This window comes from Rhipicephalus microplus, chromosome X (assembly GCF_043290135.1).
Source record: "Rhipicephalus microplus isolate Deutch F79 chromosome X, USDA_Rmic, whole genome shotgun sequence".
NCBI lineage: Eukaryota > Metazoa > Arthropoda > Arachnida > Ixodida > Ixodidae > Rhipicephalus > Rhipicephalus microplus.
In genome coordinates this window covers 206,748,894-206,774,693 of record NC_134710.1, presented here as the reverse complement: position 1 = coordinate 206,774,693, position 25,800 = coordinate 206,748,894, and the positions used below count along the sequence as shown (strand labels likewise).

Here is a 25,800-nt window from a genome sequence, read left to right as displayed (position 1 = left end):
TATGCTGTGCCTGTGGAGAGGAGGAGAAAACTGCCTATCACTTGATAATGTTCTGTAAAGGGCTTCACCCTATAGTTCAGGAACAGAACACCTATACACTACCATTTGGTTCAGGATGATGGCGCAGAGTTTTTCTAAATACTGGTGTTCAGGGACAGGGAGGGCAAAATTGGCGGAAAGAAATAACTAGAAAGAGGTTATCTGATTGGTGGCTACAATCAAGGCAAGAGTAAAAATTAAATTCTTCACTGCAAATGCTAGTCTTTATTTTTACTATTTAAAAGGGAAAAAAGAATAAATCTAAATTTTCATTACGTATTACGACTAGGTGGCGCTAGCCGCCTCCCATTTAAAGGGTACAACCATATTAATCTTTTCATCTATCCATCCAGAAGCGAAACTCTCACCTTTCGGGCCTCCCTCACCGATTACAGATTTCCGTACCAACGCTCTTGGTTCATGCGTGCGTGTTGTCGACCAAGTCAACTTCGACTTCTCCGTATAACTCAGCTTTGCCAGGCAGCGAAGTCTCTACATGCCTAAACTGCACCGCTGTTGCCGCTTCGTTAGATTGGGCCTTTGTAGCTGGACTATTTTTTAACCGATGTCGGTCATTCGGAGTCTTCCCTGAAGTGAAATGATTTGCAATGAAATGCTCACTGGTGAAATGCCCACAAAATAATTACTTAACCTGTCAAGTAAGTGACCGGTGACCAGCGTTGCACGCAACGGAATAACGTCGTCTGACACCAACCAGCGCTGCGTGAGGTTCCCACTTGCAAGTCTGTCTTCAAGCCTAAGCAGTGTGTGACGCGTTCTTTGCTTTCGTTTCGTTGGCGTGTTAGTCGTATGGGCTGCGATTTCTCCGAGATGCTACACGCAGTGGAAAATTGTTCGAAGCCCCTGTTATGAACGTCAAGCTTCCGCTTCGACATGTGATGCTCGGTTTGAAGTTATGAACCCCATCATTGATGGACAGGTGAGCAACAAGTAGGGCTTGCTGTCTCAGAAACCTTAAATGTTAGCTCGACTGTTGATGGTCTTCCGTGTGGCATGCAGAGAGTATGTGACGTATAGAAGTTGTCGAGTGACCAAGTAAAATGCTGCCAAGCGACAAGTTCCAAGCGAACGATGTGAGCTTGTAACTCGTGCTTTTTAGAATGCTTGAAAACCTTAGTCATCTTATTCGCGGGGAAGATTTTATCATTTTGAATATATGATTAGCACTTGAATGGGTATTTTCTGTTTGAACTGTGCCGTGTTCTTTCTAATCATTTGTGTTAAGCTCTCGGCGTCGTTCTGGGTGGGTGTTAGGATGAGGGTCAGAACCGCGGGGGAGGTTTTCGCGTAGCCGCCCACCACCTGTTGATGGTAGTGCCGTCACGGCTGTCGTTATTGGGATGTGATATTTCTGTGATGTGGATAAGCAGGTTGTTGCGTGATTTTTCTGATTATTGTGCCGTGCATTTCGCCAAATCGCCAGTATTGGTTGCGGTGAAGGTCATCGTCTTCGAGTTATAGACGAGCGCATAATCGAGATTTGTTAGATATTTAACAGTCGTAATCTAGCGGGACTCTCGAATGTCCGCTAGTGCCCGTGAAGTTTTTCAAGTTAGTTGCTCGTGCGTTCTGCGGGAAAAATAAAAGGCGTCGATGCTTCCCGCCGTCTCCATCCCCGCCGGCCTCCGCCCCCTATACCATGGTTTCAGCTTTCAGCTGTTCGTGCCGGCATGCTGGTGGTATAAGGCGATATTTATATCGAACACCTACCGAGTTCTTATTATCCTTCTTTGTATTTTGTACTCAAAGTATCGAATGTCTTTCGGTGAAAACAAGAATTTTGAAGCATTTTCGAACAATGCATTTTGGGATATTGAGCTTTATTGGCGTGCCGCATAAACCACAAACATACAAAAGCGAAAATGAAGGTGGCTCAATATAAATTGTTGCACGTACACACATGCTCATTGTCATGGTGTGACACAAATAATTAAGCCAAGGTAGTTGTACCACCTAATTCAAGAGTGAAAATGTGCTTCAGCCCTTAGAAGTAAATATTTTCACTGCACTACATGATTTAACTGATGTACGAAACCAAATGCATCGTCTGCTTTGAAATGCAAATTCTACAAATGGGCAGTCAGACTGCCACTCTCAATTTTTTATATAGTTATTGTATCCAAGAAACCCATTTTCAAATTTACAGTGAAGCTGTGTATAACTAGGCCATTCGTAACTCCACTTACAGTAACTCTGCAAACAAAACTTCTAGCAATACAGAAATAGGTCGAACCCCACTACCCACCCCTTGTCCACTAAAAATGAAATGAAAATTGTCCAAGTGCATCGGAGGGCTAGTTGGTTGATGATCATATCATCAACCAACTTTTCCAGTTGAAGGTCAGCACTGCGTGTGTGTGTGTTCTGTGTGGGTCCTGTCACTGTGTTCATTAAGAAGTCTTGTCTATTGGAAAAAACTTATGTGCCACTGAAATTGAGTGAAACTGGCTGCTCACCACCAGTGCATTAAAAAATTCATGAGCCATTTCTTTCTGGAAGTTAGATGACGAACCGAGCAATTCTATTTATAGTGCAGGCAAACCTGACACTTGCTACTGGTCAACTAAAGTGGGTAAAGCGGAGAAAGTAGCCAAAGAAATGCACACTGCTCAAATGGCTCCTCAATATTATGCATGAAACACAAACTGAATGTGGTGAGCCAGGCGACGTGATGCATGTTAGTCAAAAAGACTCGTGCTGCTTAGATGAAAAACTTCAAAGGAGCATGGGCTGTATTAAAACAAAAAAAAAACCCTTTGTACCTTCCTGGGTCTTCCTGTGCATGTAATCAATAATTTGTGTAACCTCTGTGCTGTGTGCCATGCAGCTTTGCAGGTCATTCACCTAAACAGAGTGTAATTGCTTGTGAAATTTTATTGCAACTAATGTGCAAAAAGTTTAGGAAGCTTTTTTTCCTAATTTATTTTGATTTCGAAACAGGAAAATCAGCAGCTTTAACAGCTGCTGTTTCTTTTTATAATAGGTCACTGTATACATTTCAAGTGGAGCTGTAGAAGTAAAACCTCTGAGAGTGAGAAAGAATAAACATCTTAGAAATTGCAGAGGTACACCACAGGGAGAAATTGAGCTGTGTTGAAAATTTATTCTTGTTGAATGCCCCAAAAAGGCATTCTTACCATACAAGGAGCCAGAACAGATACAAACACAAAAGAAGCAGTACCGTTTTAAAAGTTCCTGGAGGCTGTGATGTCGTGGATCTTTATTCCTAATGATGTCACGTTAAAGAGCTTGTTTCGCAAAAATACTGGTGTCCGCACTAGTCTCGGTGTTGGCATTATTAGTTTTGAGCGATAAATCATCTTGTTTATGACTGAAAAATTGAGAAAGTTGTAAATTAAAGAAGTAATGAAAATTTACGGGTTTGATTAAAGTGTGTTTTAGCAAATCTCATGTTGATAGAACAATTGCTTGCCCCATAGACAACCTGGGTTCAAGTGAGAATCGAACCCAGGTTGGTCTATAGGACAAGCAATTGTTCTATCACCATGAGATTTGCTAAAGCTGCTTAAAAAAAAAAAAAACACTATATGAATGTCATGTGATGGTAGGAATCTCCTTAATGCATCATATATGATATATTGCATGGCAGAAGCGTAGGAATGCACTGTCAAAAGATGTGAACTGAGCAATAAGTAGGTATTCTGAAGGCCCACCCATTACAAAGCTCTCTGACATATTTAATCATCGTCAGCTGCAAAACCATCAACAAATTAAACAGCTAAGTCGGTTTGCATGCTGCCCTACGAATGCATAGTGTGCCCTTCGCTGATTCGCGGAATAATTATGGCGTAGTAGGCACTTCACTATGCTGCCAAAAGCCATTATATGATACTTTGAAGCGGCAAATGTTATGCACACAGTTCATTTTCTAATGGCATGGTTCAGGCATGCAACGACAACCAAAGGGGGTTAGTGGTTTTTTAGAAGGCAATGCGCACGAGGCTAGATTACGCTATAGCAATCTACTCTTGAAGGCAGAGCTAAAGCGTCCTCCAGTTTTTCTTTTTAACAATACAGCGAAAAAAGGAAGGGAAAGCAAAAGCTGTTCAATCTACTCTTGAAGGCAGAGCTAAAGCGTCCTCCAGTTTTTCTTTTTAACAATACAGCAAAAGAAGGAAGGGAAAGCAAAAGCTGTTCACTGATGGCTGGAAGTGTACCCTGACCCCATTTAAGCTCTGGCAAAGCCTGAAATCATCCACTTAATCTGTGTATTCAGTAGTACTAAAAAAAATTGCTAAAAGGCAAAATGAAAGACAAGTAATGAATGCTGCAACTCATTTTCTTGAGTGACATGTACATATTCTTGTATAAACACCAATTTAGCTATCTTGTTAATGTAATCCAATATAATTAAGATCAACTTACTGGAAGGGACACAGCTGCCAAGAGCACGAACTTAAGATACACTCACTATTAGAAAGATTGTATATTATAATGGCTAGTATGAATACTTTTCATCATTAAACAGTGTTGTGCGTTTTTATTTCACTGAAGTTTTGCAAAATGGCATTGTGCTCATGGGGCAAGGAAAGCAAAGGTGCACATAATCTCCATCATGTGACCTTTTACTGGTGTATGCGGTTAGTTGTCTCCGCAGAGCAAGAATTCCTGATGAGGTGAAACTGCGCTTGCTTGGGCGGCCTGAAAAAGTCACGAAATCGGCACGGCACTTGCATGTCTTCTGTTGTGAAATTCCGCTACCTGAAGAAGAAAAGTGCACGCACCTCTCTCACCATGCTCTCATTCAAGGCCACTGGCTCCGATTCGCCGTTTGCGCTTCACGTCCAACTGGGTGTTTCAATGCATCCTCGCCGGCTCCAAATTTTAACGCAAGAGCGTTAAAGCGATTGTTTTGCAGGAAGGTCGGTGTCGTTGGTTGGGAAGGAAAAATCAGCGTTGTCCATGACTGTGAAATCCAGAAAGATGCAAATGTATTCGGTTCTATGCACATTCTAGGTAAGAATCGCACCCACACGTTCTTTATGGCACGCAGCTGTTCGACTACAGAGCTAGAACAGTGCTGTAAAAAAATATATAGCTGTAAATAAAAATATAGCTGCTTCAAAATATATATATATATATTGGGATAAAGCCTTTGAACAGTGGGTCGTCCTCTCCAGCACCTTCTAGTGGGTCTCCCTTTCATAAGAAGAACAGCTCGTGCAGAGAGTCAGTCGGTCCTCGCATTGACTGTCGCTGTCGTGAGTCATCGCGAAGTGTCCGCCAATAAACCTCTTAACAATTTGGTGGAGAGTGCTGTGCCCTTCAAACACCTTCGGTCCGAATTCGATGCCCTTGGAGCTTCGATCCCGTACCGTGCCTTCAACCATGCACCAAGACGCTGCCCAGCAAACGCTTCCTCCTACGCCGACGCCATGTCCCGGTGTCCCCCGCAACCGCGACCCTCCTGTCTTCACCGGCGCGGGTGGCACCGACGTCGAGGACTGGCTGGCCATGTACGAACGCGTCAGTGTCCCCAATCATTGGGACGAGGCAGGTAAACTCGGCAACCTGTTTTTCTACCTCGCGAGTGTGGCCGGCATGTGGTACAACAACCAGGCATCTGATTTCCCGACTTGGTCCGCTTTTAAAACCACAGTCGTCGACGTGTTCGGCCGTCCGGCCGTTCGTAAGCTGCAAGCTGAACAGCGTTTACATGAACCAGCCCAGCAGACCGGCAAGTCCTTCACAAGTTATATGGAGGACATCCTTGACTTGTGCAAGAAAGTCGACCTGAACATGTCAGAAGCTGACAAAATCACACATGTTCTAAAAGTCATCGCCGACGATGCCTTCACCATGCTCTTGGCAAAGAACCCCCGCACTGTGGCAGAAGTCATTACGTTAGGCCAAAGTTACGACGAGCTGCGGCGGCAGCGCTTGATGACCCGTCGACCGCCGCCACGTGATGCTGATCTCTCGGCCTTGTCAGCAGTTCCTGACCACGCAACCTTGCTCGCCGAAATCAAGTCGTTCGTGCGTGAGGAAGTTGCCCGCCAGGTCTCTTTACTGGCTTTTGCTTCCCCACAACATGCTCAACAGCCGTCAAGTACACTTCTACCTCCGCTACGCCGAGCCATTCAGCAGGAAATCGCGGAGGTCGTCCCTGAATACCCCCAGCCGCCTCCTGCATCTGTGCCACTCAGCTACGCCCAAGTTGTCGCCAGGCCGCCCCCACCGATTTTTGTCGCTGTTTCCTTAAGTTACACCGACACTGTCGCGAGGCCCCAGGCCTTCGGAGAAACTGTCTCGCCTACACACGCCGGCGTCACCCACGTGCCCCGAGTGCCGCCTACTATGTACTCATATCAGCAGCCGGCTCGCCCATCGCGTTCTGCGACATGGATGGGACCCGCAAACCGATGGCGCACTGCTGACAATCGCCCCATCTGCTTTGCTTGTGGTTGCGTCGGTCATGTAGCACGCTATTGCAATCGTGTGCAGCAACCGCAGGTCGCCTCCAACTTTCCCAGCCAATCAAGCCGCTCTTATGACCAACCGCCGCCTATGTCACCGTCGTCCCACCCCGTTCTATCTACCCGCCGTTCACCATCTTCACGACGTCGCTCACTGTCGCCGTTGCGGCCACGTCCACTCGAAGGCGACCAGGAAAACTAGTCGTCGCAGTCCACGAGGCAAAGGCTGCGACGCTGTCGAACTGCGGAAGCCCTCAGGAAAGCCCGTCGAACGTGATAGACGTGCTTGTGGATGGCGTTCGTGCATCTGCCCTTGTAGATACTGGAGCCGCCGTATCCGTGATGGACGCAAAACTTAGCCGATTACTGCGCAAAGTGACAACGCTGATTTGCGGGCTCTCCCTCCGTACAGCCAGCGCCGAAAGCATTCACCCTACGGCAATGTGCACAGCCTGCCTTATGATTCAGGACGTGATGTATGCGGTCGAATTCATCATAATTTCTTCATGCTCTAACGACGTTATCCTAGGATGGGATTTTCTCTCCCACCACGACGCTGTCATTCATTGCTCACCAGCAGAAATAGAGCTGACACAATTCTCTTCTTTGACGCCGGCCGACAGTCCATTTGCTGCAAGCAAGTTACTCGTCAGAGACGACACTCAAGTGCCTGCAAACTCGTCCGTGGCGGTGTCGCTCTACTGCGCAAGCCTTTCTGACACCGCTGCACTCCTCTTGCCATCTCATCGTGTTTTCATAAGAAAAGACTTGCTGGTTCCTTTCGTGACCGTGCAACTCACTTACGGCAGCACCACTATTTTTGTTGTGAACTCATCTCCATGCAGCGTTACGTTGGTGCGAGGGGAATGTCTCAGCAGCGTGGAACCCATCGAAGACGCGCAAGTTATGGATCAACCCGATGACATGCACTGCTCAAGTTCCTGTACGCTTAGTGCTGTTGCGACATCTGCTTCATCATCCGATGATGTATTCGGTCCCTCCATACCCGACAACCTTACGCCGGGCCAGCGTTCCCATCTTTTGGGCCTGTTGGAAGAATTCCACTCTTCTTTCGATGTCGCTCAACCTTCTCTCGGCCGCACATCCACCGTTACGCATCGCATCGACACAGGCGCACAGCCACCGCTGCGGCAACGTCCATATCGCGTATCTCCCACAGAACGCCGTGTAATCAATGAGCAAGTCGACGACATGCTTCGCCGCGATGTTATTCGCCCCTCTAGCAGCCCCTGGGCATCTCCTGTCGTTTTCGTCACGAAGAAGGACGGTTCTGTGCGCTTCTGTGTGTACTACCGACGCCTCAACAAGATCACTCGTAAGGACGTGTACCCACTACCGCGGGTAGATGACGCGATTGACAGCCTGCAAGGAGCAGAATTCTTTTCATCCCTCGATTTGCGCTCAGGGTACTGGCAAGTACCTATGGCTGAGGACGCTCGACCGAAGACCGCTTTTGTCACCCCCGACGGCTTGTACGAATTCAACGTCATGCCGTTTGGGCTGTGCAATGCGCCCGCCACCTTTGAGCTCATGATGGATACTGTTCTGCGCGACCTGAAATGGCACACGTGCCTGTGCTACCTCGATGACGTCGTCGTTTTCGCTCCGGACTTCTCGACGCATTTTCAATGTCTTCGGCATTTTTTAACGCGTCTGAGTGACGCCAGTCTGCAAATGCACCTAAAGAAGTGCCGATTTGCAGCTCGGCAGCTGACACTACTGAGCTACGTCGTCTCCAAGGACAGAATTCTCCCTGATCCAGCCAAACTTCGGGCCGTGACCGAGTTCCCCAAGCCGACATCCGTCAAGGAACTGCGCAGTTTCATAGGACTGTGTTTTTACTTTCGGCGCTTCATTCGAAACTTCGCGACTATCATATCGCCGCTGACGAAGCTTCTCAGAAGTAACGGGCCTCTCCATTCGTGGTCATCACAGTGCGACGATGCTTTCACAACACTTCGTCGTTTGTTGACGTCGCCTCCCATACTCCGCCACTACGACCCTACGGCCCCTACAGAGGTACACACGGATGCCAGTAATGTCGGCCTTGGCGCTGTCCTTGCGCAGCGCAAGCCAGGGTTCCCGGAATATGCCGTGGCGTATGCAAGCCGTATGCTTCCTAAAGCCGAGACTAATTACACAGTCACCGAGAAAGAATGTTTGGCAATCGTCTGGGCCCTTGCAAAGTTCCGACCTTATTTGTATGGTCGCCCATTTGATGTCGTCACCGACCATCACGCACTATGCTGGTTGTCGTCATTCAAAGATCCCTCAGGCCGTCTCGCCCGGTGGGCACTTCGCCTGCAAGACTATGACATCCGCGTGCTGTACCGCAATGGAAGGCAACGTGCTGACGCCGACGCCCTGTCGCGCTCTCCCTTGCCTGACGACAATGCCAACAACTCAGCGTCTCACCTTGCCATTTCTTCGATTAGCATTCATACCATTGCTACTGAACAGCGCAAGGATCAATGGATTGCCTCACTGATATACTTGCTGACTGATCCATCCACTACATCCACTCGCGCGTTGCGTCGTCAAGCCCACCATTTCGCCCTTCGCGACGACCTCCTACACAGGCGCAATTACAACAGTGACGGCCGCCAGTGGCTACTAGTCATACCTCACAGTCTGCGCTCTGATATATGCGAATTCTTTCATTCTGATCCGCAATGTGCGCACCCGGGGTATCGAAGACTTACCACCGTATTCGCCAACGGTACTTTTGGCGCGGCATGTACCGCTACGTGCAGAAATTCGTTCGCTCCTGCATAGATTGTCAGCGTCGCAAAGCTTCAACGCACCTGTCGCCGGTAGGTCTGCAACCTCTACCTTGCCCTGCCAGGCCCTTTGGGCGCGTTGGCATCGATTTGTATGGGCCACTGCCACTAACGTCGGCTGGTAACCACTGGGCTATTGTCGCTGTGGACCACCTCACGCGATACGCCGAAATGGCCTCTCTTCTCGCGGCTACAGCGAGCGATGTGGCCTCCTTTCTGCTCCAACGATTCATTCTGCGACACGGTCCACCCCAGGAACTGCTCAGTGACCGAGGCCGTTTCTTCCTGTCTGAAGTCGTTGAAGCCATTCTCAAAGAGTGCAACGTTGTTCACCGCAAAACTGCTGCTTACCACCCGCAGACAAATGGCCTCACCGAACGCTTCAACCGTACGCTCGGCGACATGCTCTCCAAGTACGTCGCCGCCGATCACACAAATTGGGATTCCATTCTACCCTTCGTCACCTACGCATATAATACCGCCCCTCAGAGCACTACTGGATTTTCACCTTTCTTTTTATTATATGGAAGGCACCCATCACACACAATCGACACGGTACTTCCGTACAGGCCAGATCCGTCTAAGTGGGCATCTATTTTTGCTACAGCCAAGCTTGCTGAAGAGTGTCGAGAGCTTGCAAAGACCTTCACTGCACATGATCAAGAGCGGCAAAAAAGCATTCGCGCTGACGCCAGCACTACTGCGCCCACGTTCCTCCCTGGAGCGCTAGTCTGGCTCTTGATCCCTACCACTGCAACTGGCCTATCTTCAAAACTATTGCCCAAATACGAAGGCCCCTACCGTGTCGTCAAACGCACTTCCCCAGTCAACTACTTCATTGAACCCATCGAACCATCTTCGGACATGCGCCGTCGAGAACGCGACATTGTTAACGTGGAGCGCCTCAAAGCCTACCATGACCCGCTCATTGTAACCAGCTGTTAGGTCGCCAGGCGGCTCCCTTTTCGTACCCGGGGTAGTTGTGATAAAGCCTTTGAACAGTGGATCGTCCTCTCCAGCGCCTTCTAGTGGGTCTCCCTTTTTATAAGAAGAAGAACAGCTCGTGCAGAGAGTCGGTCCCCGCATTGACTGTCGCTGTCGTGAATCATCGCGAAGTGTCCGCCAATAAACCTCTTAACAATATGGATATTATGCAGTGTCGTGTAACATGGCGTGGCAAAGTCGCCGTCCGAGAAGTGCTGCTCACATAGTTGCAAGGCATCAGCTCGCTATCTTTCTGTTTATGAAACATCTTTACTCTTTAATTAAAGATGCCATGTGATTATATCACGAATTATCTAATGGATCAGTTTACCATAATTGTAAGCGATGACTTTTCTTTGATAAAGGGGATGTGTTAAATGTTTCGTAATTGAATGTGCTCAGTAGAGTTCATCCAAAAAATGTTTGCTGCTAAGGTATCTTGCTTTCGGCATTAGCCACCTTTCAAACTGCAAGTTGCATTCTGAGGGCTCATTAAGAGGATTTATTTAGAGCAGCTTCTGTTGACTGTGTGACGTTTAGTATGAATGTGGCCATTATCAATATTGAAATTTTCTTTTAAGTTTATCATTTTCTATTTGCTTTGGGTATTGTGCAAGCTGGATTGCTAATCTGATAGTTGCAGGTGTGGCATGCAGGTGGTTTTGGGCTCCAGCATTAGAGAGTGCACATGACAAACTTAATGTTGCAATCGCTTCACTTTTGTTGGGAAAGTGCGGTATGAAAATTTCATGCAATGTCTATGGTTGCCTGTGAAGCAGAATTAGAAAATTGAGCTGGAATACTCTACTTGCTTCAGCACCTCATGCAGTGAAGAGCACACAAGCATCTTATCAAATTTTAGCTGCCATGGTTGGTCAGTGGCTGAGGAGTTGCGCTGCCAGTGTTTTCAAATTCCTGCCCCGGAAACCAGACTTCAGCGGGGTGAGATACAAGAGCACTTGTGTGCATAGATATAGGTATATGTTACAGAACCCTGGATGGTCAAAAATAATTTAGTCTCAGATTTTGGCATGCCTTATCATATCCTAGTCTTGGCATTTAAGACCCTGGAATCCAACATATTTTTTAAATTTAGAATCTTGATGTTACTCAGCCTCCTGGAATGAGGTTCAGGTGCTTTAGGAGCTACAGGCCAGTGTGTTCACCTGAACTTATTACTCAAATTGACACCAGGGCCCTAATCTCCACCTCTTTTGTAAGCTAAGGCCGGGGCCCCTTCTTGGTTGATTTAACTGTTATGAATTTACACTCATTGTACCTTTTCTTTAATGTTACATTAAGTTTGAAATATAAGGTGGGGAAAGATTACTAAAATCTATCACTGTAAAAAGTGTGAAAGTACCTGCACCACCTCTTGTAGCAGCTTGCACTTCATATGACAGGTAGCTGCTTCAAAGGTTTTTGTTACAATTTCCTAGGCTGGCGAAATTCGCTGCAGCAATCTCACCGAAAAAGTCAACATTGTGAAAGTTGAGCAGTGTTACGAGCATTTCGATGCTTGTATGTGGCATTTAAATACAAATAAATCAATAAATTTTCCAACGAAAGGTTTAAGCTACAAACGTAGCAGAGATAAGTTGAAATGTGTGTGCTGTCCCTCTTTCTCTTTTGCATCTGCGCGATTGTTGCAGCATCTAAATCTATTTTAGTAGGCAGGTATGTGAAAGGGAAAGCCTTAACAATAATAAAGAGGCACTACAGGCGAGAATGACTCCTATAGTGGTAATGCTAGGTTGCTAGATTTTGGCATATTTTGCATATTTTGACTTGTAGAGAAAACAAAAATCTTGGCTGAAGTAGGTTTCCAATTTTCATGCCAATGAAACAGATCACCCAAGTTTAAAAAAAGGGAGGTGTGTGTACTGAAAGTGCAATGAAATTGATAACGGGTGAGGCTCTATTCGCCCCGAAACTGAGCGAAGTCGCCGCCTGGTGGCCACTGGCTGAAGTGAATCTAGTGTGGATTGTTCTCTGCGTCATCTGCTAGCCACATAAGGCTAACATGTGCACATACGTCATGTTCATTCATTCTCAAAGGGCTGTTCGTCCCGCTCTGTTAGTGCAAGTTTAACTGCTTGTATGTTTGCCTAGCATGATTTACAGAGAGATTTTGTCTTGCTCAGTAGCATATGCACGCCCCGCCGCGGTGGTCTAGTGGCTAAGGTACTCGGCTGCTGACCCGCAGGTCGCGGGTTCGATTCCCGGCTGCGGCGGCTGCATTTCCGATGGAGGCGGAAATGTTGTAGGCCCGTGTACTCAGATTTGGGTGCACGTTAAAGAACCCCAGGTGGGGAAAATTTCCGGAGCCCTCCACTACGGCGTCTCTCATAATGAAATGGTGGTTTTGGGACGTTAAACCCCACAAATCAATCGGTGGCATATGCACTGCAATAAGATCAGTTCATGCACTTGCCAAGAGTGCTGTGTAGCGTCATAGTACCTTCTGTTCACGAGGATCATTTCGGGCTAGGTGCCGCTTTGTAGTGGAAGCACATCGTGAAGTGCACTTGACATTGTCCCAAACATGAAGACTACTAAATGTTGTGTGAATGCAGCGTTATAGTGACGTGGCAATAAATGAACTTTTGCATCCTTGTTAAGTATCTAACTGCAGCGCTGTTGTTTATCGGTTATGTGACGAGCTTTAAATATGCTTCCGATAACCTTTTATTGTACAGTCCTGCTCCCACTACCGAGAAATGTGTGTCTAGCAAATTCTGATACTTCGGTACTGTCTCTTAAAGGAACAAACAATGGATTGAAATCAAGGCTTTGACGGATGCCCGTCTTGTAGGGAAGAGTCCTTCAATAAAAAGAAATGGAATGACATGGAAGGGATTAAACTTGAGTCACCGTGCACAATTTTAACATTGCGTGAACTTTACGCAGACCCACTCGTGTGTTTATATTTGGGTTCAGTTGCAAGAATTAGGATGGTCGAAATTAATCCAAACTGATGTCATATAATTTCATGCAAAACATTTTTTTCTTTTTTTACATTATCACTTTTGTGACATTATAGATTGATGGAAGAAGGAAACATTATTCGCTTGAACAAAAAAGCACTTTTGTCCCATCAAATAATCAGCACCTTTGTTAGATCACTTTCATGCAGATAATCAAAAACTGCGTGCTGAACTGTTAGCTTTTTATACTTTTGTGGGAGTAAAAACAAGCACACTAAAGCACTGTCATCCACATACCTTTCCTGAATAAACTCAACTGTCCTACATTAACTTCATGGAAAACTGAATAAGAAAAAATATGCATGCGTATTCATGGTTATTTAAGTTGTCGCCAAGAATATGGGATTTATTTTTTTTTTTCTCTTTTTTCGGTATCCAAGATCAGGATATATGAAACAAAGAACTAATCCAGTCACGCTACCATTCGATCAAAGTAGGTGGGACACAAGTTCAACACTTTCAAATAAATATACAAGAAACGTGACATAGTGTGAAGAGACAGACAGTCGCCAAGCCCGAGCATTCCTTTCAATGTGCAGGTTGCATTTTTGTCACAAGTAATAGTTACTTTCGAGCTTCGTGCATCTGTTTGACAATGGACAAGATACATATTACAAGTAGGCTGCAGTCAACGCAATTTATTTGTCAATATCAGTGCGCACTGCTCACAAAAAGGCACCGCTACATACATTTGCATGCGCTCTGCCGGCTGCCTATCCACGCTAATATGGTGCCGGTGCGGCCACCTGTAGCCCGATCTCGGGGTGAATACTGATAGAATTAAACAGTATGTTTGCAGTTAAAGTGGAGTGTTAACTTACTAACCCAGAAAGAAGTGTATTCTTACGTGCTATGTCCGTTGATGTGAGCTAGGAATGTTGCAAGTTGCCCTCCCTAGGCACTTGATTCCTACAGTTTGTAAGGTGTATGCAAGAATACAAAATTCTATTTTGCTTTAATTTGTCACAAATGTGTAGTATATGTTATCGGAGCATTAAGGAAGTTGCAAGGCTTTCTCATTTAGTTTTTAACAAATAATGCGAAAATTGCCATGGACTGCCCAAGTGCACAGTGATTAGGGCAAACAAAAATGAATTTACCACATCACAGTTTGTGCGGCCTTATCTTGGAGGTTGTGCCCAGGCATTCTGATGTTTTTCAGAATTTAAAGTACTGCATCATATCCTTCGAGCAGCAATACTGGGTGATGTCATGGCATTATTAATTTGGCATCTTTTTTTGGCATTTTTTCATATGCGCAGTGTATAATGCTGAATGCATGCAGTATGGTTCTGTGTACTTGTAATTATTTACAAATTTAAAACACGAAACATGAAATTTAACCATTTGCACTTCAGCATTCTCATTTGGAGGCATGGCCTATTTTTGCTGTTTCTGTGTGCGCTCGGCAAGAAAGGGACCACAAACACTGACCTAATGGTAAATCCAGCATTATTGGTGCCTGAAGTTCCCTTGTCACTTCCAATTCAAAAATTTAAGATTAAGCTCGAGTGCCGTACCACACCGTACTTTAGAATCATATCATGGTTTTAGCACTTGAAACCCCAGAATCCCAGCTTATGTAAGAAATGTTTACATCAGGACCTCCCTGTTCAAATTGATTTCATGCATAAACACAGAAATGCTCTCGTTTTGCTTCTGCGTAACCAATTTAAATGAAATTTCTAACATGGATCTTTTTATGTTGCTACATATTTGAGTCGATACTTATTATTATCAAATTTTGAATCCAATCACTGTTGCTTTTTTTGTGAATAATATTCACCATGCGACATACCCAAGCCATTGTTAGTGCACCTTCATAGACTTATGCTGGGATCTTGCGCCCATTCTTAAAACAAACAAGCATTTTGTCCTACAAGCAGTCGGTCAAGGTCTGCACAAACATCCCCATTTGTGACATAAGCACTAGCTTTGACCATTTGTGGATGACATAAATTTTTTATTTCAATTCCAGTTATTCAGAAACGAGTTGTTCGGGTTGATGGGACTAAAGGCAGATTATCTTTGCCTTATTAAGGACCCTCCTTGGTGACATTTTCTCAGGAGCAGTGATGAAAACACCTTTTTTTTTTTGTGTGACTATAGAACATGGCATGAAATAGTTGAAAGGCTGAAATAACATCTAATATCATGAACAGGCGTGTCAAAGGGTCACGCACTTGCACAATAATGCCGGCACAATAACCCGACCAGTAAGACTAGTGCAAGAAGAAAATTGTAAAAAAATTTACAATACATTTGAAAATACAAAATGTTGGGAGCACTATAGTAGATGCAGAAATTTCTAGCAACGTGTAAATTCTATAGGATATAACAAGTACAAATATATCAAATCAATAAAAATTAATTTTTGAGGGCACACTGCTAGAGATTCAATACATTTTCTTTCTTTTTTAATTAATCTGAGAGCTCTATTCTTCAATAAGTTTGTGAATATAACTTGTGAATAAGTTTGCAGAGAAGGTAAGGTGTTTCATAAAACAGATACAAGAAATCAGTCTTAATCTCCTCCTAAAATAAGGTAAAAAATTAAGCTTAAAATTCTTCTGGTCAGTATCCTTGTTATCATCATGATCATTGAGGGAAAAAATATATATGTGGTTTGGGGATTCAACATCTCGTCTGTTGCATCGCATGGCTTGCTTTCAGCAATGTTTCGTGTATAATGTAGAATAAAAGAAAGACGGGCCTTGGGCATAGTGTGTTGCAAAGTGTAAGCGGGCCTCCTTAATGGTTTCTTAATGGTTCCTTAATTGTTTCCTTAACAAGCTACCCCAAGCACAGAGTTGTGCAATTCAAAGATGGGAGAACGCTTTGTCAGCTCTCGTTTGCACACTCCCAAGAGTGCATCTGCAGAGGTAATTAAGGATAACTTTGCCAAAGCAGATGCCGTTGGCACTGTAGGGTATTTATATACTTCCGCCAAAATTGTGTTACCGTTAGTACACGATCTTCAAGAGTACCTTTTAGGTGTGTTCTTCAGGCTATCGTGTTAACTATCATACTAACTTTAATGCTTTTGTATTTAAGAAAAAAATGTCAGTATAGTTTTGCATTGTACACTTTGAGTTTGGCCTGTATAGTTTCAAGCATATGCTCTAGTGCTTCACTCAGCCAGAATCATCAAACGTCGCAGATGCTCGTAAAGGGTGCCTGAAAAACAGCTTTCTTTTTAATAAGGGTAAAATTTAAAAGCTGGTAAAGTTTATATTGGTTGAGTCTGGGCTCTGTACTAGCAAAAAAGATAAATGGGCAGTAGCAACATTTGGCTTATGAGTTTTTTCTTGATCATGGCTTTCCTTAATTAGTGCAATATTTTCACCTCTATCTCATATAACTTTATTTCTTTTCTTATTGTGTCTCACAATGTTATGTGCCGACTTCCATTTACAACAGTCAACTCAGTCCGCAAGAAAGCAGTTGAAAGTGGGCCATTGTCACAAATAACTCAATAAACTCATAGCAAAACTCTCAAGTTCATCAAGTACTGCTTGAACTGCTGTTATTTATGAATTGAATATGTCTTACGAACATGAATACTTCAAAATTTCCTGTGGTGGTCATAAGAATGGATGCTCATATAAACTCTAAATTAGTCTAATACTGCAACCTCAATGCACTCTGCAGTGTTGAAGCAGGAAAAAGATGAGCTACTTCATTATAAAACATTCTGTGAATTGGTTTATTAAGAGATATGCATGCACAAGTATCTCTCGCTTTTTTTTTTAAATAGTTTATGTAATGTATCAAATATAAGTTAAGTCTGATGGTGGTTCAGAAAAAGGCCAACACTAATACATTTTATTTTCTATCAATGCTTGCACAATCGGCACAGGTACTGAAGAGCAGGCAGATGCAATGAATTTGTAAGGCATTGAATTACGAAGTTGCATTTAAGTATCATATGCACCCTAATACCACATTGCAGCCCAAATGGGCCACATTGGGCAGCTTGAATAAGAGCAGCAGCCAAGCTGACTTACTTTTTCTTTTTTTTACACATTTCTATAATAGCTATTTCAACCTATGAATTCCTGTCTGACCATTATGATGTATCTTTTGCTATTTACAGCAACCTTCTTGGCGCCTTTGGGGTGAAGAGAAAAGTGATGGAGCAGTGTACACCGTTTATCTTAAGAAAGTGCGATACCACCCAAGTAGCTCCCTCAGTCGGCATGTGAGTGTTTTTTAAAAATTTTTTTTACGAAATGATTCATATACCTTCACTTCACTGATATACCTTCACTCATTCAATATACCTTCACTCCATTACTTGCAGTGACTACAAATGTTGCTTGTTTATTCTAGTAACGTTGGTGACAACAGAGATAGGGCATCAGATTAGGCATGCGAAGGATGGCCACATAAAATTGCTACAACATTCGTGGCTGAAGGCTTCAACCTATACCTATTTCTTCTCTTTTTGTGGCTCTGCAACACCATCGTTCAGAGGTTAAATTATCAAGCAGACTCATCTAAAATATAAAACTTTATCCTACGCACTAGAGACTAACAGACTGCTTTTTGTCAGTGCAAGCTGGCGCTTAAGGGGGCGTTACAACACTTTTTGAGCATAATCAGAAAATGCTGCCGATCAGTAGTAGAGGCTCCTGACAGCATGAGAGCCAAATATTATAGCGCCGCACGCGACCTGGAATTCCCTATAAATTATCAGTCAGCTGAAAATTGCTTTCTCTTTCCTTGCCAAATGATGAAAGGGGCTCAAAATTCACTCGTAGAATGCCCATCTATCAGCCATTAGTTGATTTGAACATGGTGCGTTCGGTTGTTACGCGACTTGTGCGCGCAAGATCACACTGAAAAAATCGCACATTTGAAGGAAAAAAAAAAAGAAACAAAGTGCTCAAGGACACCAAGCGCGCTTGACATATTTTCGTTGCCCCTGACATCACTCATTGCTTAGCTTCCAGCGCTTTCGTCGGGACGACAGAAGAGAAAATGCAATTGCAGCATGCAACAAATCTTTGTAACCCCGCTCGCACTGGACGAATTCCTAAAATTTTCCAGCGTTGAATTCGTGAGGCATTAAGCTCTTCAAGTGAATTTATTCCATGGTTACTTGAAAAAGTGTTTCAGGGCTCCTTTAACAGGAAGAAGCAACCTCGAGCCCTGCCCTAATTGTAATTTCTTGATGCCGCATCATTTTCCATTTTTGTTACTATGTGGTTGCACATTTTCAGACAAAATAAAATTAAACTTCTACAGCCTGCTTGCATTGTGTGAAGTTACGTGAATAATTACTCTCTATAAAATTGACTGTCAAGAGTGGCTTACGCAGTAATATATGTCTCAATTAGGTTTGACTAAGTCCAATTTGCATAATTCTGCTATATCATACTTGAGTACATGGAGTGGGCTTAGTTCAATGTTGCATACAATAATCAGTTATAGTTTTAGTATTAATGCTAATTAGATTTTATCTGCCTTGATTAGACTGTGCTCGGTCAGGAATAATAAGCATCTTCCTGAGCTTAGGTTGCCCCGTCGCGGTAGTCTAGTGGCTAAGGCACTCGGCTGCTGACCCGCAGGTCGCGGGATCGAATCCCGGCTGCGGGGGCTGCATTTCTGATGAAGATGGAAATGGTGTAGGCCCATTTGCTCAGATTTGGGTGCACGTTAAAGAACCCCGAAGAGGTCAAACTTTCCGGAACCCTTCACTATGGCGTCTCTCATAATCATATCATGGTTTTGGGATGTTAAACCCCTCATATTACATCTGAGCTTAGATTCTCTGAACTCTTGGATAATTTGACTTGAATTACCTTAATTATTTGGGCTTAATTAGATATTGTTTATTTAGACCTATATTTGCTTTGATTGATGAGGTGATAATATGATCAACCATGCTTAATCAGATTCATCTATACTTTGACACCACCTAATATTTTTAATTATCCATAATTAGTGTAATTTTATCACTTGCAACATCAGTATTTGGGCTGTTTGGTTGGATATAACACCAATTAATTAGGTATAAGTAGTACTTGTTATAAATAGCACAATTTATATTTAAATGAACATAATTAGTATAAAGTCAGGAAGGGATAATTAGCATTTTTCTGGACTTGCTTCTCAAGGTCCAAGGGGAATTTGACTTGGATTATGTGGCCACGGTAAGCCGAAATATGGCTTATTATGCTCAGGTATAAAAGGAATACCATGATTAACTATGCCTAATTAGATTAGGCTATCCAAGCTTAAGTAGACTTAATATGGAAATAGCAAGCTAGGCTTTATTTGAATCAGCTTAGTTATGCCTACTTATGCCTGGTTTTATTAGGTGATTATGGTCAACTAGGTATGATTAGTATCGGTTACACTTACTTTGGCTGAACTTGGCTCATCTAAGTATAACTTGACTTAACATGACAAAAGCCAGCTGGGCTTAAAAAGCTTTATTTGTATCCTAGGCTGCATTAGTGTATATGATGCTATCTATGCTTAGTTATACTCTAGTTGACAACTGTAAAAGTGACGCAAGCCCGGTGCTTGAACCGGCCCTGTTGCAGCCGCTATATATAAGAACCGCATAGATTCGATGGACCGAAGAAAGTGACACCCAGTTGTCATTTTGGCTACGAGGGCCGTAGCCCCGGAGTTTGTCACGTGATTCCCTGGACTGTGCACTTTTGCTCACGCCTGTACATGAACCGTTGTTAACTGTCAAGAGTTATCGCTACAACGTTACTTCAAGACACTCTGTATTCTATTGCAACAAGTATAGTGAGAAAATTTTTGAGCTTATGAGTGTTATGGAAATTCATCCCAATTAAGTTGTAATTAAATATCTCTTTATTCTGAAGTCATGGATGCTTACTTTTGGCATAAATAGAATAAAATCTCAGACAAGGAATACAGTGCAAATAAATTTTTAGTTACGTTCATTTTGAGCGAAGAAAAATTTTTCTTTTCACATTGTTCACAGGAAGCGGCACGTTGCACGACTCGTCGAACGTGGTAGTAGTGCCTTCAGAAAAGAGATCATCAGTACACTGTAAAATTAAGTTAAATGAAGACAAAGGAATTGATACTCAAAAATATCGAGGCCAAAAAGTTCCCGCTGGGGATATCTTTAGATATGTTGAAAGAATTCGATAAAATAAACCACAAGACACTATTAGGAAAATTGCAATGCTATGGAATTCGTGGTATAGCCCTAAATCTGATCGAAAGCTACCTTACAGACAGATACCAGTTTGCATCTAAAACAAGAAAATTTCGTCTGTGCAAACTGTTATAGATGGTGTCCCCCAGGCAGCCTACTGGGTTCCTTTATGTTCATCATATTTATAAATGATATTGTACATGTTGACCCTTCATCCCAATACATAATTTACGCAGACGACGCAAGCTTTTTTTTTTTCGGTTACGAATGTTAGTCATCTCGTAAATACAGTTAACTCAACATTACAAAAATATACAGCTGGACCCTTAAAAATTCTTTACTTATAAATTGTTCTAAAACAAAACCTGTTCTTTTTTGCTCCAAATCCCCCCTTAATGAAATCACTGAATCCTACAATCTCATGTTAAATAACAGCATAATTGAATTCTCTTCCACCGCAAAGTTTTTGGGTGTTGTTTTTCATCAGCACATGAAATGGGATTATCATACAGAATTTTTATATAACAAGTTTTGCAAAGTCTTAGGTGTCTTGAGAAAATGTCAGGGTTTCTTGCCAGTTCCTCAAAAACTTCCGTTATTCAATGCACTTTTTACATCGCATCTGATTTGAGTTATTGCAACTTAATTTGGGGTAATGGAACAAAGCAATCTATTAGTAATCTTATTATCTTAGAGAAAAAAGTGCAACGTTCTGTTGCTAACCTCCCTTTTAATGCCCATACTTCACTCGCTAAATATAAAATAATCTAAGCAAACCTGGTCTACGAATATTCTTTAGTAATCTCTTTTAGATCTGATACCATAAAAGGTCGCAGCTATATAGGTAGTTTAGCTAACTTACAATTAAATCCTTCGATGCGTCTAAATCGACGCTCTGAACATTGCGCCTAAATCGACACTCGTACACTCTGAACAAATAAGCCAATGTCATAAAACCATAATTTATTTGTGCGTGGTTTCGGCGTGTGCCGAAACCACGCACAACTTTTGGTTTTATGACATTGCGTTATTGCTTGCCGTATACACTGAATAAATTATAGTAATAAATATGCTTTATTAGTTTATGCGTGCAGTATTATTTTCTGTTTGTATACTTCTTTCTTTCTATGTATAGCATGTGCATTGCTAATTTGTATAGGTTTGCATAACTTTTTTGTTCAAAGGCAAAGCATGTGCATTGCTGGTTTTATCTGTCCTGTCGTTTACTGCGCTTTTGCCGTTTTGTGGTCACAGTGACCATGGGGATATGGGGCATTGTTAAGCTGTCTTTGTACAGCTTTTTTCCCCTGTTCCGGCCACTTACTGTACAACATTATGTGGTAAATAAACTCGACTTTATCCAAAGTATAATATATCTTGCTCTTTCTTAGCCTGTACTTGATGCAAATAGCAAAAACGAGTGGTGTACACAATTGTGTATGTAATGTCTTAAAGGGTTAAGAGCAGAATATGCCTATTTTATGTACACTCCCATTCATGTGAGAATACATTCTTTGTTGTGGTATAACTATGAGTCTTTTTCTTTTGCGGATCTGTATTCCTCATACAGAGGGAGATAGTGAACCACTTCATCGGTGTAAGTAAGTGGGCAGCCCATAAATGAGATAGGTTGATGAAGCACCTTGCTGTATTGGCATAAGTTTATTACTTTCAAAAATGTTTCTTGCTGTTAATAAGTAACCAGTGAACTGTTATTGCAACCACACTTTCAAACTCATGCAACTAGCCTTGTCAGATTACCACTTAGTTGCCTCAAGTATGTCTGCTTCTTCTGACCATAGTTTTGTTGGCTTAGCATGCTTGCAAAGAGTGCCTTCTTTTTTTTGGCATGGCACCTACTAAAAAGGTATAAAGCCTGCCATGCCGTATCACGTGTCACTAGGGAACCTTTTTTTGTTGCTTTTGTGAGGTACCCTTCAATGCAAAAAATATAGCTAATCTTATGTGTCAGTGGTTGAAGAATTTAGATATACACTACATAATCAATAATGTTATGAGCAATTTACAACTTGATGTTTTCTGCCTGACCTTGACATTTTTTCCTGAAAAGTAATGGACTACTGAATTGTTTGTGTGGTCATGCACTTTCAAGGCCCGTGACAAAGACACTGAGAGCAGGAGACGCTTGGTTTCTTTTCAATGATAGCATTCTATTCTTTGTCTTTTGATAAAGATGTGTTATTTAATGGTAGCTATATTGTTACGGAAGTTGTTAAAATTAAGATTAAATTCTGGGGCTTAATTTGTTAAAAACAAAGCATTATTGTGAAGCATGCCATAATGCAAGACTTTAAATTCATTTTGTCCACCTGGGGTTCAAAAGAACATGTGTATAGATTGTGTTTTTTAATCTGGTTCCCACGGAAGTGGAGCTGCCATGCTATGACCAGGAATTAATCATGCATCGTGCTTAGATGTGCAACCTAAAACTAATACGCAAACATGACTGGTAAATTGTAAATATTGATAAAAGCTAAAATTAATTAGCAATTAGAAGTTGCAAATGCCAGGTCTACAGCTTTGTAAACAGCCAAAGTTAATGCACATGTAATAATCATTAAGAAGTATTCTTCAAGCTCTCAGACTGCTTTTATGCTTTGAAAATTGATCTGAGAAGAATATATATTCCCCCAAATATTTTAGTTTTTGGCTCAAAGGGTGTCTGTAAATAGGGCTGTGATATTCCCAAACTTCTGGTTTTCCTGTAATGGTTTTCTCAGAAGGGCCTCTAGATACTCTGTGCTGCTGTGTATCATGATGATAAAAGCACCAAAATGCACATGTAGGACTCTGAGGACTCAGTATCCCACTTGGAATGGGAGACTGTGCGTGTGCGAGTTATCAAGGCAGGGCCCCTGGAGGCCATCGTGGCCAACCTGGCAGATGACGAGGGGGGCCTTGAACCAACAAACGTCAATGTATTCCTGGCCACCTATCGCTCATTTTCTACCCCTCAGCAAGTGCTGGATGCTTTCCAGGCCAGGTATGCCACCTTTATTTATTTGATTCCTAAATTGAATGCCTGCCATCCATTTGCAGTTGTCAATCAGTAATTTGAACATTGTAGCTACAGTCAAAATCTACAAGTTATGAGAAGTCAGAAAAAATGTGTACATATAGAAATTTACTATAAAAGTAGTCTCTATTTGACAAATGATCCGAAAAATTCGTCACTACATTGTAGAAGTCCGATTAGTATATTTACCGGAACTGCAAATTGGGCTAGATGGTGAGGCTTCATTGGGGTATTTGTGTGACAAGTGTAGACAGAACTGTAGACAGACTTTGTTTTGTCAGTGGTAATTTTAATTGTGCGGTAGAGAAAGAAATATGTGTGTGTACATGCAGTATTGATTAACTCTCTCTTTACCGCGCAAGAATGGTTGTTTTCATATGTCTCGGGAAGACCGTTTTTGCCAGTTCAAAAAGTACTCTAGCACGTATTGCAGCATACCAAACTTTGCAGAATGAAATGCTTTTTCCAAAAAATATGTTTGAGAGCTACAAAAGTATTTTGGAATGAATAGAAATGGGAGTAGTACAAATTTTTTTCACCAGCTAGTGAACAGAGGGATGAAAAACACTATATATGCAAAATATTCAAAACAAAGATAATTCAGAATATACATTTTGTAGATAAATTACCCAGGAACAGTATAAACATAATTAATGTTGTACAAAATGTTTCTCTTCACATAGACAAAGAAAATCAGAACCGAGATGCTGCTTCATTGCTCGTGCCATGCAGTAAAGCATTGAATGGCTTTTCGTGATACACAAGTGTACTCGTATACTGTTCTCAGTAAATTTTCGTTGCCTTGCGATTAGTCTCCAGGTATTTCAATATAGACGGATACCCGTGATGTGAATAATCCCTCTATAAATGAGATGTCCAATGAACTTCACTATTTTATCTAGCGTCACTTCTTTCCATCAACCACCTCACTCCGCATAGGTTTGCGTTCGAATATATGCATCCAAGCACATTTCTTTGCATATTTGCGCACATCGTAATAAAAAAGGACAATATCGAACGCAGTTCTAAAGTGTTTTGCACTGCTCCGTAGTAAGGGCTAAGATGTGCTCCAGTGGTCTTCTCGTTGTTAGGAGAAGTGCTGCAGCCAGTGCCACTACACCGCGCCCTAGCGAAGTGTGGACCATGCACATAACCTGAGTAACTATAAGATTATGAACAAAAGTTAAAAGCTGCACGCACTTGTGGGGGAGGAGATAACTTGATGATGTAAACGAAACAAACCTATGAACGACTATGGATGTCTCAGGCTGACACTAAACATCGTCGCCATAAAACTTTAAGCTGAGGTGCTGTCACCCACAAAATCTCAGCTCGTTCTCACTCAATTCAGGTGGGGTCTCAAGACAGCTTCAAGCAGCGCATATGTTTTGCAGCGCTGATGTGCACCCATGCGTGCATGACGACCGCGTAATAGGAGCGAATAGTGACACTAGATGAGACCCTGTGTCTGATATAACAATACAAGCAAAACCAAAGTGGCTGGAAACTGACTGTGAGAGCCACCTGCACACTTTATACATGAGGCAGACCTTGGGAAATAGCTTTTTGCAGAATTAATTTTCTCAGACTTCTACTAGCAACAGCTCTCTATTCATTAGCTGCCATTAATTTCTGACAATAATTACTGCTCAGCTCAGCCAAATTGCAAAGCTAACACGTCAATTTGTTATTTGGCTTGTGAAGTTTCTTCAATTTTTCATTACAGAACTTCGGTGTTAGTGTAGCATAATCACGAGGAGCACGCACTTCTGTCAAGTTCGCCAACTTATGCATTTTTTCAACTACACACGTACATTGGTTCGCGCAAACGTCTGTAAAAAATCGCTATGTTGCCCTAGTCAGCAAATTCAAAAAAATTCTGATAGTTGAGCGGCTGAACTAACTACTAAAAAGTGCTGGGTGCAAGAGAAAGAAATTTAACATGTCAAAATCGATGGCCGAAAAGCGTCGATCACCGGTGATCAATTTGAATAGGCGTGGTAACGAAAGAGTTAAACTATCTTAAAACGCTTACTGCAAGTACAGTTGTGAAGTGCCTGCTTCGCCATAATTCATGCTTTTGCAAATTAGCAAGTTATCCACTAAACATCCATATTGCAATAGGTACATCAGCACCAATGCAATTGAACTGTTTGTTAACGATGATGTATGATTACTCATTTCAGATAGCTTTGTAATGTGGGTACCTTTATACCGCTCACTCATTGTGCAATTCACCCTGTAATGAGCGTCAATTTGATATTTGGCTTGTGAAGTTTCTTCAATTTTTCATTACAGAACTTCGGTGTTAGTGTAGCATAATCACGAGGAGCACGCACTTCTG

The 25,800-nt window shown here is 42.6% G+C and overlaps 1 protein-coding gene across 1 annotated transcript in view; it reads left to right on the top strand.

The window, feature by feature from the left end:
* The first annotated feature begins 388 nt into the window (after window positions 1–388).
* Window positions 389–25,800, top strand: part of Rgl (Ral guanine nucleotide dissociation stimulator-like) — a 174,299-nt gene continuing 148,887 nt past the window's right edge. Inside the window, exons 1-3 of the mRNA XM_037435915.2 lie at window positions 389–979; window positions 17,366–17,470; window positions 23,227–23,423. Coding sequence (XP_037291812.2) covers window positions 956–979; window positions 17,366–17,470; window positions 23,227–23,423 — 326 coding nt within the window. The 5' untranslated portion in view covers window positions 389–955. The remainder of the gene's footprint in view (window positions 980–17,365; window positions 17,471–23,226; window positions 23,424–25,800) is intronic.